Source organism: Phragmites australis, chromosome 12 (assembly GCF_958298935.1).
Source record: "Phragmites australis chromosome 12, lpPhrAust1.1, whole genome shotgun sequence".
In the NCBI taxonomy this organism is placed as follows: Eukaryota; Viridiplantae; Streptophyta; class Magnoliopsida; order Poales; family Poaceae; genus Phragmites; species Phragmites australis.
The window spans coordinates 29,896,943-29,909,377 of NC_084932.1; the positions used below are offsets into that span (position 1 = coordinate 29,896,943).

Sequence of the window (12,435 nt, forward strand, 5' to 3'; positions counted from 1 at the left end):
GATCCTGAGTTAAAAAACCATAGGAGACGATGTCTATTATTTTAGTATAAGGTACAAGCTACAAAGGTGACACATATTTACAGACGTTGAGGAGTTATATTGGACTGAATTCTATTTGGTATTTAAGCATAATAACTTAACAAAAATTAACACTGTACTGCTGTCTGCTACTCAACCAGCAGGCATGTGAAAACCGTGCTTGGTGAACCTCGAGCCAGACGTTAATAAATCGCAAACCAACCCCGTCACTTTCTGTTCATAGTCATATATACAGTGAGATTGGTATGTAGAGCCTGATCGATCTGACTGATCGCTGCGATCGATCCACAACGGTGATTGAACATTGCACAGTATGAAGCGCTGGAGCCTCCCCGTGGCAGCACCAGCCGTCGGCGCCATCGTTTTTCTCCTCTCCACCACGGCCATACGGTTGGCGGCCGCGGCTGCCGTCGAGCACACGTTCGTCGTAAGCATGACTCTTTCTCCTTGCGTCTGATCTCCACCATCAATCTTAGTATCCTACTATGTCATTGAAGTGTTAACACTACCGGATTTTGAGACTTTGCCGTGTGCCTAGGGCACACGGCGAAGGCCTTAAAACACTCGGCAACATGTTTGCCGAGTGTAACACTCGGCATATCACTGTCGGTATACACAGTGCCGGCAAACTACTGTTTGCCGAGTGTTTTATATCGTGCACTCGGCAAACATATTTGCCGAGAGCCAAATACGACACTCGGCAAAAAAAAGTGACCTAACGGTGCCAATGCGTTAACGGCCTCTTTGCCGAGTGTCTCAGGGATACACTCGGCAAACACGAGGACACTTTGCCGAGTGTCTCAGGGATACACTCGGCAAACACGAGGACACTGTGCCGAGTGTCCGTGTATACACTCGGCAAAGTGAGCACAGAATAGCACCCAAATAGCACAGTTTGGCGACACGTGCCACGCATTGCCGAGTGTATCCCGTGGACACTCGGCAAAGTGGCATCCAAAATGCCAGATTGAACAGCCTTGTGACACGTGTCTGTTTTGCCGAGTGTAACACTCGGCATAGCCTTGTTTGCCGAGTGTTACACTCGGCAAACTGTTATTTAGCAGGTCGACAATTGATCCATACCAGATTCAAAACTGTCACTGCAATTCAAAACAATATACATATATTTCACAGATTACCACCTTCACATAAACATCGCATATTACGCAAACATCACATAAAGCGTCGCATAAACATCGCATATTACGCAAACATCACATAAAGCGTCGCATAAACATCACATATTACACAAACATCACATAAAGTGTCGCATAAACATCGCATATTACACAAACATCACATAAACCGTCGTAAGTGACACAAACATGACAAATTGTCGTGACAAGATAGCAAAACATAGTCCAAACAAAAAGAAAATGTAGCAGGCCGTAACGGACTCAACACTTGATTACCACCTTAACCTGCATCAATTAAGGAGCAAAAACGCTAATTAAGAAGTATGCATTTGAAAGTAAACAGAAATGGTAAGTATGGATATAGGGTTACAAAAGTAAGTTTTCAAAGTGAGGAGAACAAACCAAAGTGAGGTGGAGTATCAAAGTGCGAACCTTCAGCTCCAGGCGTATTCGATCCCTCTGATGGATACTGCACAAAGTAGATAGTTAGCACAACACTCTATGGTTGTAAGAATGGTAATAATGGTGATTACAAGGTTATAAACTAACTCACAGGAGTGTTTGGAGCCTGTGGAGCAAGTGGACGAGAAGGGGTTGGCATCGGTGGCGGAGTTTGACCCATTGCAGCATAAAGGGGCGTCATCATCGCATACCACTGGGATCGTTCTGCCGCCAGTGTTTGGAGCCTGTGGAGCAAGTGGACGAGAAGGGGTTGGCATCAGTGGCGGAGTTTGACCCATTGCAGCATAAAGGGGCGTCATCATCGCATACCACTGGGATCGTTCTGCCGCCATCCTCTCCTCGAACGATCTCTCTAATTCGTGCCGGAGCCTCTTTTCTTCATCCAGCTGGGCCTACAGTATGTCATCGCAATCTCATCATCATTCCAATGCAAAGCATGTAAAGATAGTGGAGGATGAATGAAACAGAACTAACCTGCATTTCGTTCATCGCAATCCGTGTAGGCTCTGGGCGAGGGCGTATACCCGGACCTGAGCTCGTGCTCTGAGCTCTAAGCTGAGAGAGAGAGGGAGTGGTGGCCGTATCGAGTGTGCCGTCGCCAATCCAGAACCGGCTCGCTCGGATCAAAGTCTGGGCCGTGGACCTCCTTTGCCATCGATGTGTATCCATCCAGGCGAGCCTTGACGTTCTCGTTGGTGTACGCTGAGGCCGGGTCATTCGGGTCATAAGCAACCCCGTGCATCGCCTTTGACTTATGGGCCAAAGCATAAGCCTTGAACTGGGAGAGAGGCTGACCATCATTTTTTGCCGACTGCAACAGAAAAGCAATAACATTCATAAAGGGGACGCCCGCACAGAAATTAAGGAGAACTGAGCTTGGGAACAACAGATGCTATTGCATACCCATCTAGCCGCGAAACCAGTCAGGCTGAGGTTGCCTTGATGGTGTGGCGCGCCAGGCATCAACAATCGCCTTTCCCGGCAAGCATTGTGACTCTCCTCCCACTCGGGAGCGCACCACTTGTCCACGATCACAAACCAGCACGGAAGGTCTCCGGCGCACCACCCCGGAGGCACCTAAATAATCAAGTGCATGATATATAAGAAGAAGAAATTAAGTGTTAGTAATCTAAGGAACAATAAGTTTTATTGTACTTTACCTTCAGGTACTGCTCCCGGGTCAGAGATATGGTCCTAGCGTCTTTTTTTGTCACCTTCGCTCCAAGGTGTTCCGCGTGAAATTTGATCACGGCCTGGACGCGCGCCTCATAGTGCATATCCTTAACAAGTTTCTTGGCAGCTTTGTCGATGACAGCAGCTGCCCTAGCCTCCAAGCCCGGCTCGCATCTAAAAAAATCCTGCATATAGACGCGACGGATCCAGTCATTAGTTAAATAATTTCCATGCGATTAGTATTGACTAATGTAGTGCGAACGAAACTTACCCACAGCTCGGCCTTCACCCACTCGGCTCTATTGGGAAACACCCTTCCCTCCCGGTCACGGGCGTCTGGCGCGGCTGCATAGTGGGCCCATGTGTATGCCGGCTCGGTTACTCCACCCAAAGTAACCATGCCAGGGAACTTCTCCTTGATCAAAAGTCCAAGGATGCCGTTTACATGGCATGAGTGGTCACCCTCTCCAACCCTCAGCCAGTTCCTGCACAAGTGTAAAGGCAATTTATTAGTATGTGTTGAAATATTGAAGATACAAAGGCAAAAAAATAATGAGAGTAGAGAGAGCCATTTACTTCTCTCCATCTGGTCGAATGAGCGGGCGTCTAGCCATTGGCACCGGTCGCCTCGGGAGGCTCGAAGGACCACGCAGCCACACACGAGAAGAAGTAGAGCTAGAGCTACCCCCCTGGTCAACCTGCTCCTCCTCTACCTGCTCCTCCTCATCCCCAGACTGAGTCGCAGCCGTAGGTATAGGCGAGTCAGACTCAGACTCAGCTGCACCTAGAGGCGACTCAGTCTCCTCCTCAACAGCAGGTATAGAAGCACCTCCTCCACCCCTGCCTCCGCCTCTCGGCCTTCCTGGAGGTCTTCCCCGGGGTCTCTTTCCGGACTCGTCACCTGCATCCGTGGCTTTCCCCGTCGCCTTTTTGTATAGCGACGTTAACTTCCTCATACCGCCCACCATGCTATGAGAACAAGTAAACCAATTAGTACGGATGTTACAACTTGATGTAAATAAATGAAGCATACTAAAAAAACATGCTATGAGAAAGAATAAGTCATACAGTTATTACAAATAAACATACAGTTATTAGAAATAATCATCATCATCGAGATCAGCTGGATCATAAGTCTCATCATCACTATCACGCGTGTCGAAATAATCATCCTGATGCTCGGGAGGAGGAATGGCGTCATCACTGTCATTGTCTAAATGTAACCGCTCAAGTAATTCCAAGTCCCTTGTATTCTCAACCTTGTCTTCTTCGTCCTCGTCAGCACCAGTTTCATTGTCTACTTCCATGCCCTGAGCTTCCGTCAAGTCGATCTCAAAATTCCCTGCGAGCCCATCTTCTTGAAAGAATTCTCCATCATATGTGTTGGGGTCTATGTTGTAATCTTCATTGTTTGGGACTGGTAGTTTACCGTGTGGCGGTACCTTGTACCGTCTTTTTAATAGCACTATGCAATATTGCCTACTTGTTAATGTTACTTCATTTATCATTGCTCATGACATAAGCCAAGTGATTTCAGTTTAAGCCCGTACATCCTCATGCTCACCGACTTAACATTAATGGGCAAAAATGATACTGTAGTTTTTTGACAGTTTATTTTCATTGCTTTACTCATATCCCAGTTGATTTTTCTTGTCTTCAATTTTTTGTTGTAAATGCAATCTGCCCTGATAGTATAAGAAGGATGTGATGTCGCATATGCCAAGTTGTAACAAGCACTAGTCAAGTAGGGCTAATTCGGAAGGCTAAAATTGGGACATTAGTAACTGTGGCAGGAATGACACTTATGATGCACTCTATGTGCCTGCAAACTGCTTTATAACTACATTTTCAATACTATGTCAACCATTATTTGTTGGATATAAATGGACGTGTAAAGAAACAAGGTACTGCTTGTGATTATGGATGTGCATCAACTAAGTGTATGTCAATCTAATCTTCAGAAAGTCATATTTAGCATGTAGTCCAATCATTTTAGCACGTACCTTGCTGATTTGCAGGAGGTCGGAGGGGGGCGGCGCGGCGGGGCGGCTCCAGGCGGCGTCGGGCGGCGGCGTCGGGCGGGGCGGCGCGAGGCGGGCGTCGGGCGGCGTCGGGCGGGGCGGCGTCGGGCGGCGTCGGGCGGCGTAGGGCGGCGGCGTCGGGCGGCCGGCGCGGAGCAGCGTCGGAGGGGGGCGGTGCGGGCAGGGCGGCTTCGGGCGGCGGCGTCGGGCGGGGCAGCGCGAGGCGGGCGGCAGCAGCGGAGGGGGATCTGGGAGGAGGGGGAGGGCGGCGCTGGCGGCAGCGGCGGATTGGGCCGCGGGAGGCGGAGGCGGCGGCCGGGGAGAAGGAATAAAAAATCGGAGTAGATCTGTCCCCGCGCGCGGCCGGGATGGGAAACCCTATATTCGTGAAATTGCCGAGTGTCTGGTTTTGCCGAGTGTCAAATATAGAACACTCGGCAAAGCGCTTGTTTGCCGAGTGTAAACGCAAGAACACTCGGCAAACACCTGAATTTTTTTTTCTGCTACAAATGCACTTAATGAATTAAAAATAGCAAACGGACCCCAAAAAATACCAGATTTTAACATCGAATATGCTATGATGTATGTTGAGTGTAGAAAAAGTTTCAAGGTCAAACGACGATTGAACCATCACTTCGGCTTCAAACCTGATCCGTTCCCTCTCGAAACAACGATTCTTCCTCGGAGATGCTTCAGTTTCTAAGCATCGTACGTGATAATTTTTGCGAAACCTTCTCAAATTTTTATCACAGCCTCTACGTATCATATTATGATGCTATGGCAAGTCTCATGTTTTTCAGACTTCGTTTGTTTTTTTTAGAATTAGAAAACCAATAAGCTACATGTTGGTGGTCGAGTGTTGCCGCCCAGATGTTTCAAATTTCTTTTCATTTCTTGGGTAAGGCCTAAAAATAGACTCAACAACATGAATATGATTTTTCTACCCATTTTTGTTCATTATTTCATGTGCTTGCAGATCAAATTTGACTTATATCCATTAAAAGCCAGGAAATGCACTTAATGAATTAAAAATAGTAAACAGACCCAGAAAAATGCCAAAGTTTAACATGGAATATTCTATGTTGTATGTTAAGTGTAGAAAAAGTTTCAAGGTCAAACGATGATTCAACCGTCACTTTGGCTTCAAACCTGATCCGTTCCCTCTCGAAATCACGATTCTTTTTCGTAGATGCTTCGGTTTCTAAGCATCGTACTTGACAGCTTTTGCTTCTTTCACTTGGCAAGCATTGAAAATTCCTTCTTTGTCTGGATGACAGCTGGAATGATAATATATAGCAGAGAAATTCCTTTTTTAAGGCGAGCAAGAAGAATTGTCATTCTCCTTTGTTTGTGAGCTCAGCTCTTCACACGGTAGCATCTTTGACACATGTTTAGAGCACAACTGATTCCAAGGGCCGCTCTCAGGAGTCCACATCTGCTGCATCTCAATCTTGAAGCACGACTGAATTCTAACTCCAAGTTCATAATAATATCATCCTTAAACCATACTGCAGTAGTACCGGAATCGATGTGTGGCGGCCCTTGGTCGGTTGTTATTACGAGAAAGAAAAGAGAACAAAAGGAAACCAAAAAGAAAATAAAGAAAAAAAATAGTTTGCCGAGTGCCTAATATCGGGCACTCGGCAAACATACATGTTTGCCGAGTGTCCGTTAGATGACACTCGGCAAAGTGGAGACTCGCCGTCAGACGCCGAACGGAGGGACACGTGCCACGTTTTTTGCCGAGTGTCCTAATTCGCCGAGTGTTTTTTCTCTTTTTGCCGAGTGCTATTGTTTGCCGAGTGTTTTTTTATGAATTTACCGAGTGCCATATTGTTTGCCGAGTGCTTTCGTTGGGAACTCGACGTAGGTTGCTGTTTGCCGAGTACCCGATATAATGCACTCGGCATACACGTAGGCACTCGGCATAGGCCTCGTTTCCGGTAGTGTAACTAGCATGACCACTTCTTTTTCGATAATGAACTAGAATGACCATCGATGCATGCTTGATTTGTTGGAACACGCATGCATATAGGTGAGCAAGATGAACATGACGCACTTGTGCAAGGAGACGCTGGTCAGCGTGGTGAACGGGCAGCTCCCGGGGCCGGCGATAGAGGTCACAGAGGGAGACTCGGTGACCGTTCATGTCGTCAACAAGTCACCCGACAACATAACAATCCATTGGTAATCAATTGCTTCCGTTGTCCAAAGAAAATAGGCCTACCTACACTTCAAACACAACAATTTTCGCTACAATGGATCCAGTCGGTGTGTCAAGTTGTCAAAATCCAGTTGGTTTGATCCAATCATCCAAGCGCCTAGCGCTAGCAGCATGTTTCAAGCCTTGCGAAATAGCAAATGGATTTCGTTTTTATTTTTTGAATCTTTCTTTTGTGTTTTCTGATGCAGCGGCTGAACTGTTGGGCCGACGGAGTGCCGATGATTACCCAATTGCCCATCTTGCCGAACCACAATTTTACCTACCGGTTCGACGTTGCTGGGCAGGAAGGCACCCTGTGGTGGCATGCTCACGTCTCCTGCCTCCGGGCAACCCTGCACGGCGCCTTGATCATCCGGCCGAGAGATGGGGCCGGCTCATATCCGTTTCCTAAGCCTCATAGGGAGATCCCAATCGTTATAGGTTTGTGATTTATTCAACATTTGATCGTCTAAGGCATGAGCACATAGGAAAATTAAACGCCAATTTCTAATTAGGTCCGGAAAAATGTCATGTTCCTGTGGGAAGAATCGGACTGTTTTTTACTTTGGCATGGTTGCACAACTAGCTAGCAGATGTGCAATGTTTTCGCACCAGGTTCTGAGCTGAACTGTTGTTATTGTGGATTATTTTGATGATGGCAGGGGAATGGTGGGCGAAGGACCTTGCAAAGGTGGCCAGGAACATGTCGCATAATTTGTTTGCAGATTACTCCAGTGCATCCACAATCAATGGCAAGCTTGGAGATCTCTTCAACTGCTCTGGTAATCAAATTATCGGATGTATGTCCATGCATGTCGGAACGATACCTTCTTTTTCACTGAATAAATTGCTTCAATTGATCGATCTCTGAAGGCGCCGTGGAAGATGGCTACGTGCTGGACGTGGAGCCCGGCAAGACCTACCTGCTACGAGTAATCAACGCTGCGCTATTCTCCGAGTACTACCTCAAGATAGCCAGGCACAAGTTCACGGTAGTCGCCGCCGATGCCAACTACGTCACCCCCTACACCACGGACGTCATTGCGATCGCGGCCGGCGAGACGGTCGACGCCCTGCTGGTCGCCGATGCGCCCCCTGGCAGGTACTACATGGTCGCCCTGCCCAACCAGGCACCATTGCCTGACACCCAAACCCCGGAGTACAGCACGAGAGGGATGGTGCAGTACAGCAACGACCACAACTCCGACAATGGCGCAGCAGCGCTGCGCTCAAGCCGCAGTGCCGAAGAAGAAGAAGAAGATGGAGGTCCATCCGGTGATGTGCCAGTAGCGCCTGAGATGCCTGACAAGCACGACACAATTACATCATTCTACTTCCACAGCAACCTGACCAGCCTGCGCCACCGACGGCGCTCGCAGGTGCCGGCGCGAGTCGACGAGAGCTTCTTCATCACACTCGGCCTGGGCTCCATCTGCCGTCGTGGTTATCCGGCATGCAAGAGGAGCGGGAACAACGAGTCCTTGCTCGTGGCAACCATGAACAACGTTTCCTTCCAGCTCCCCGCGGTGACGACTCCACTGCTAGAAGCTCACTACTACCACACCAACGCCGAGGACACGCTACAAGTACTTCCTGCCAAGCCGCCGAGGGTGTTCAACTTCACCGACCGCACCTTGATCGCGTTTGGACCCAAGGAGGGTCATCTAGAGCCGACGTCCAAGGTGACAATGGCGCGGCGGTTCCGGCATGGCACGGTGGTGGAGGTGGTGTTCCAGAGCACGGCGCTCATGCAGGGTGACTCCAACCCGATGCACCTACACGGGCATGACATGTTCGTGCTCGCGCAGGGGCTAGGTAACTACGACGCAGCCAAGGATGTGGCTAGGTACAACCTGGTGAATCCCCTGGTCAAGAACACCGTGCTCGTCCCGAATCTTGGGTGGCTCGCCCTCCGATTTGTCGCCGACAATCCAGGTGCGTACAAGTTATTACTGTCAGTTGCATTTATTTGGAAAGCTATACAATTACAAATCATAACAAAATGTCGTCTTCCCCTCAAGTCTCAATTTTACATGGTTTTATTTTATGACACTCCAATCGAACCGTATCAAAAACTTTTTTTAAAGAAACTTATTTCATGTTTATTTGCTTACAACTAATTTTTTAACTTTTCATTTCTTCCTTGCTTTTCCTTATATATGCACCCCTATTTGTCAGTTGTCGTTTGACTGTTGAAGTAGCACCCCCGAGATCTAATACTTTGTCTTATACGTTTGTACAGGGGTATGGTTCATGCATTGTCACTTTGAATTCCATTTGTCCATGGGCATGGCGGCAGTTTTCGTGGTAGAGGATGGGCCAACATTGGACAGATCCCTCCCTCCACCGCCTGTGGATTTTCCGACATGTGGCCATGACAATAATCAGCTGCAAAATGAATTCTACCTCGCGACTGAGAAAACTGAAGTCTTAGGCATAAACGAAGTCTAAAAGAAATAAAATGCACCCATTCAGTAGGGTGTTGTGCAAGGACGACCTGATATGCGGACAAATAAACTTGTGTAAGGGAGAATTGTATCCATGCTTTTGTATTGGATGTAATATAGGCAGACTGCAACCTTGCTTTTGCATAAATAAATCTCTGCCACTTACCCTAAAAAACCTTATGTTCGTTTCGAGATATTTTAAGCATTAATACAGATACAGCTTGTGTGCTAGTGCCTGCTGTTCAACAAACAGGTGGGCCCATGACCAGGAAGTCATGGTCCAGCCTGTAATAAGCATGAATCAGTTTTGATATGCATCTTGCCATTCATGTATGCAATTTATATTTTTGTACCCTCTCCATTTCACTATATCTGTTCATGTCCCACCATAGGCACTAAGGAAGTATCACTACTACGGACACGATTTTTCCAAGGAACAGGTTACAGTGGGATTTCATTATATTGGTTCATAGCCCACCATACCACCATTACTACAGAAATAATTTTTCTAAGAAATAAATTACAGTGAGATTTTTGGAATTGATTATAGTAAAACTACTATAGTCGGTTCTGTAGTTTAGACAAACTAAAACTGGCTGTTTAGCAAGAACTAACTATAATAATGATCCATAACATTCAGTTTATAGTAAGAACTAACTATAATATGTTACAATATTCAACGCAAGAAATAAGCTCAGAAATATATTGTGATGTTCAATGTCAATCTTCATATGTTATACGAAACAAAAGCAAATAAATAAGTACCAATAAAAAATAGATTTGGACATATATTTTAAGATGTGGAAGATATTTTGTATTGAGGAAATAATTTCTATATTAATATCTATATGGGATGAAAAGAGATAGACACTTTAAAACATTTGTATTGGGAGTGGACAATAAGAATGTGTGGTCACCACCATACGCTACATTAACCTTTTGAGCCTGGCATTCATAAATCGCCAACCAACCACAGTACTTCCTTTCAGAGTCGTAAATAGACGTTACTAGTATATAGTCATTATATAGAGCCTGATTCATGCAAAGTCACTTTGCAGGGATTCTGTAACTTGTCCTATGCGGCTGATTGATAGATCAGCATTTAAAATCAACCAGCAGCAGCGGCGAGCCTTTTTTTCCTTTTTTACCGTGACCGTTGTCCTGGGAGAGGGTGTGAGCCAGTGGCGCGATCAGGAATCAGTAGATACGTCATTTCACCAATTTATTGCAAGGTATTCCCTCCGTTTACCAATAATTGGAAACTTTAATTTTACTATTTAAAATTTGATCGATTTTTTTACAAATACATAAGTAAATATTTATAAATGTATGATATTATAAAAATACTTTTAATAACATATCAAGTGATACTTATGTATATCTGAAGCGCCCCAGGTTATCTGGCGTTTAAAACCATTATTACACCAGTTTCTGAATCAGTCACTGGTAAATAAGAATCTTATAACAGGTATTATCAATGCCATACAACACGAGGGACAGTGAGCATAATCCACCATCCTAATAACACATACAACACTAAGCTCAAGTGCATTATTAAAAGGATCCACGACAACAGAGTACACAGCAGAGACAGCATGACGAACACGCCACTCCACAGGTAACTCGGGTGCGGACGCGACCAAGCCTACTCGTCTGCCTCGCCGTCTGCCTAGGTGAAGTTCGGGTCGTCCTCTGAAAGCACAAGCAAAGGTGAGTACAAGAGTAATCAACAAGTCTCAACCCTTGTCCTACGGCAGGGGTACGAATACATGCATAAGAGGATGATAAGGATAAGTTGTAAGGTTGAATTTTATAGAAAAATAAGTTGTACACATGCATGGTTCAATTTATGTAAAGCGGTTTATGAAAACGATATCGGTAATAAAATATGGTTGTCTAAATTTTATTGTTACTGGACACCCTATCCATGGCAACCCACGGCACACGGCCGGACCTATATTCCAAAACAGGGCACACCTTGCCCAATCACTCACAAGGAGAACACACGCAACACATGCTAGTTGCTGTGACCGAACCATAGTTCGTCCATGATCGTGGACACAGCTATTCGAATAGTTTTACCTCTGCAGAGTTATACACTTTACCCACAAGCTGAACTCGACAACATTCCACCGTCGTGGAAGCGTGACTCAACAAAGCCATTACCCACTACAGCATCATCTCACTAACCGCCTACGAGAGCTAACCGGGGGTTCATGACCTTTAGCTAGGCCTCCAACCGGGTCGTCAAGCCTGCACCGCCTGCACCTGCTCCATGATTCCCCCGCTGCACGACTGCCTCCAAACGGTAGTAGACTAGCTGGGGGATTTAGACTAAGCCCTGCCCATATAGGGTCGAGTGGTTGTACTGTATAGATTAGGTAGGATGTCACATCAACTCGGTCCTTAAACAAGCTAAGGAAAACACCTCCACGTGGAGTCTGCCATATGGACAGCACTCCTCCTGAGGCCTGTCATACCGACATCACTCTGACTCCCTAGGCATTCCTGAAGGAACCCTGATTTGCCCCGGCTCTAACCCAAACTCAGGTATTATCATTATCATCCAACAAGGCTCTACCCAACCATAATCCACACAACACCAACACCAAGTTTTACACCTTTGAAAAGCTAGATATGATTAAGCATGAAGTAATGGTAAAGATTATTGTTCCTAAGCATACTAGTACAAGGTAATCGCGTAGGTATAAGTAAAGTAGCTATGGCGAGATCCTAGGTTTACCAAGATTAATCACACAGGATAAACGCGAATGGATGGCTAAGCTACATTAGGATATAACTAGATCAATAATTTAAAGTACGCCAACTAGTAATACTGCATGCATTATATCGCGGTAAAAACGGCTGGTACGGGTTGTGTTGATAAAACCGGGTTCAATATGATCATAGGGAAAACAGATTGGGACTTGCCTTCGCTGAAGTCCTCAAGGGGG

General features: G+C 46.2%; 1 protein-coding gene and 1 pseudogene across 1 annotated transcript; one reads left to right on the top strand and one right to left on the bottom strand.

Annotated features, from left to right (window-relative positions):
* The first annotated feature begins 254 nt into the window (after nucleotides 1-254).
* On the top strand, nucleotides 255-9,698 carry LOC133886029 (laccase-15-like; annotated as a pseudogene).
* LOC133887213 (uncharacterized) lies at nucleotides 1,456-3,210 on the bottom strand. The gene is made up of 5 exons (XM_062327162.1): nucleotides 3,082-3,210; nucleotides 2,798-2,995; nucleotides 2,541-2,714; nucleotides 2,256-2,448; nucleotides 1,456-1,460 (listed from the first exon to the last, which is right to left on the bottom strand). Exons 1-5 carry the CDS (start codon nucleotides 3,208-3,210, stop codon nucleotides 1,456-1,458), a joined length of 699 nt encoding a protein of 232 aa, XP_062183146.1.
* Nucleotides 9,699-12,435: the final 2,737 nt, after the last annotated feature.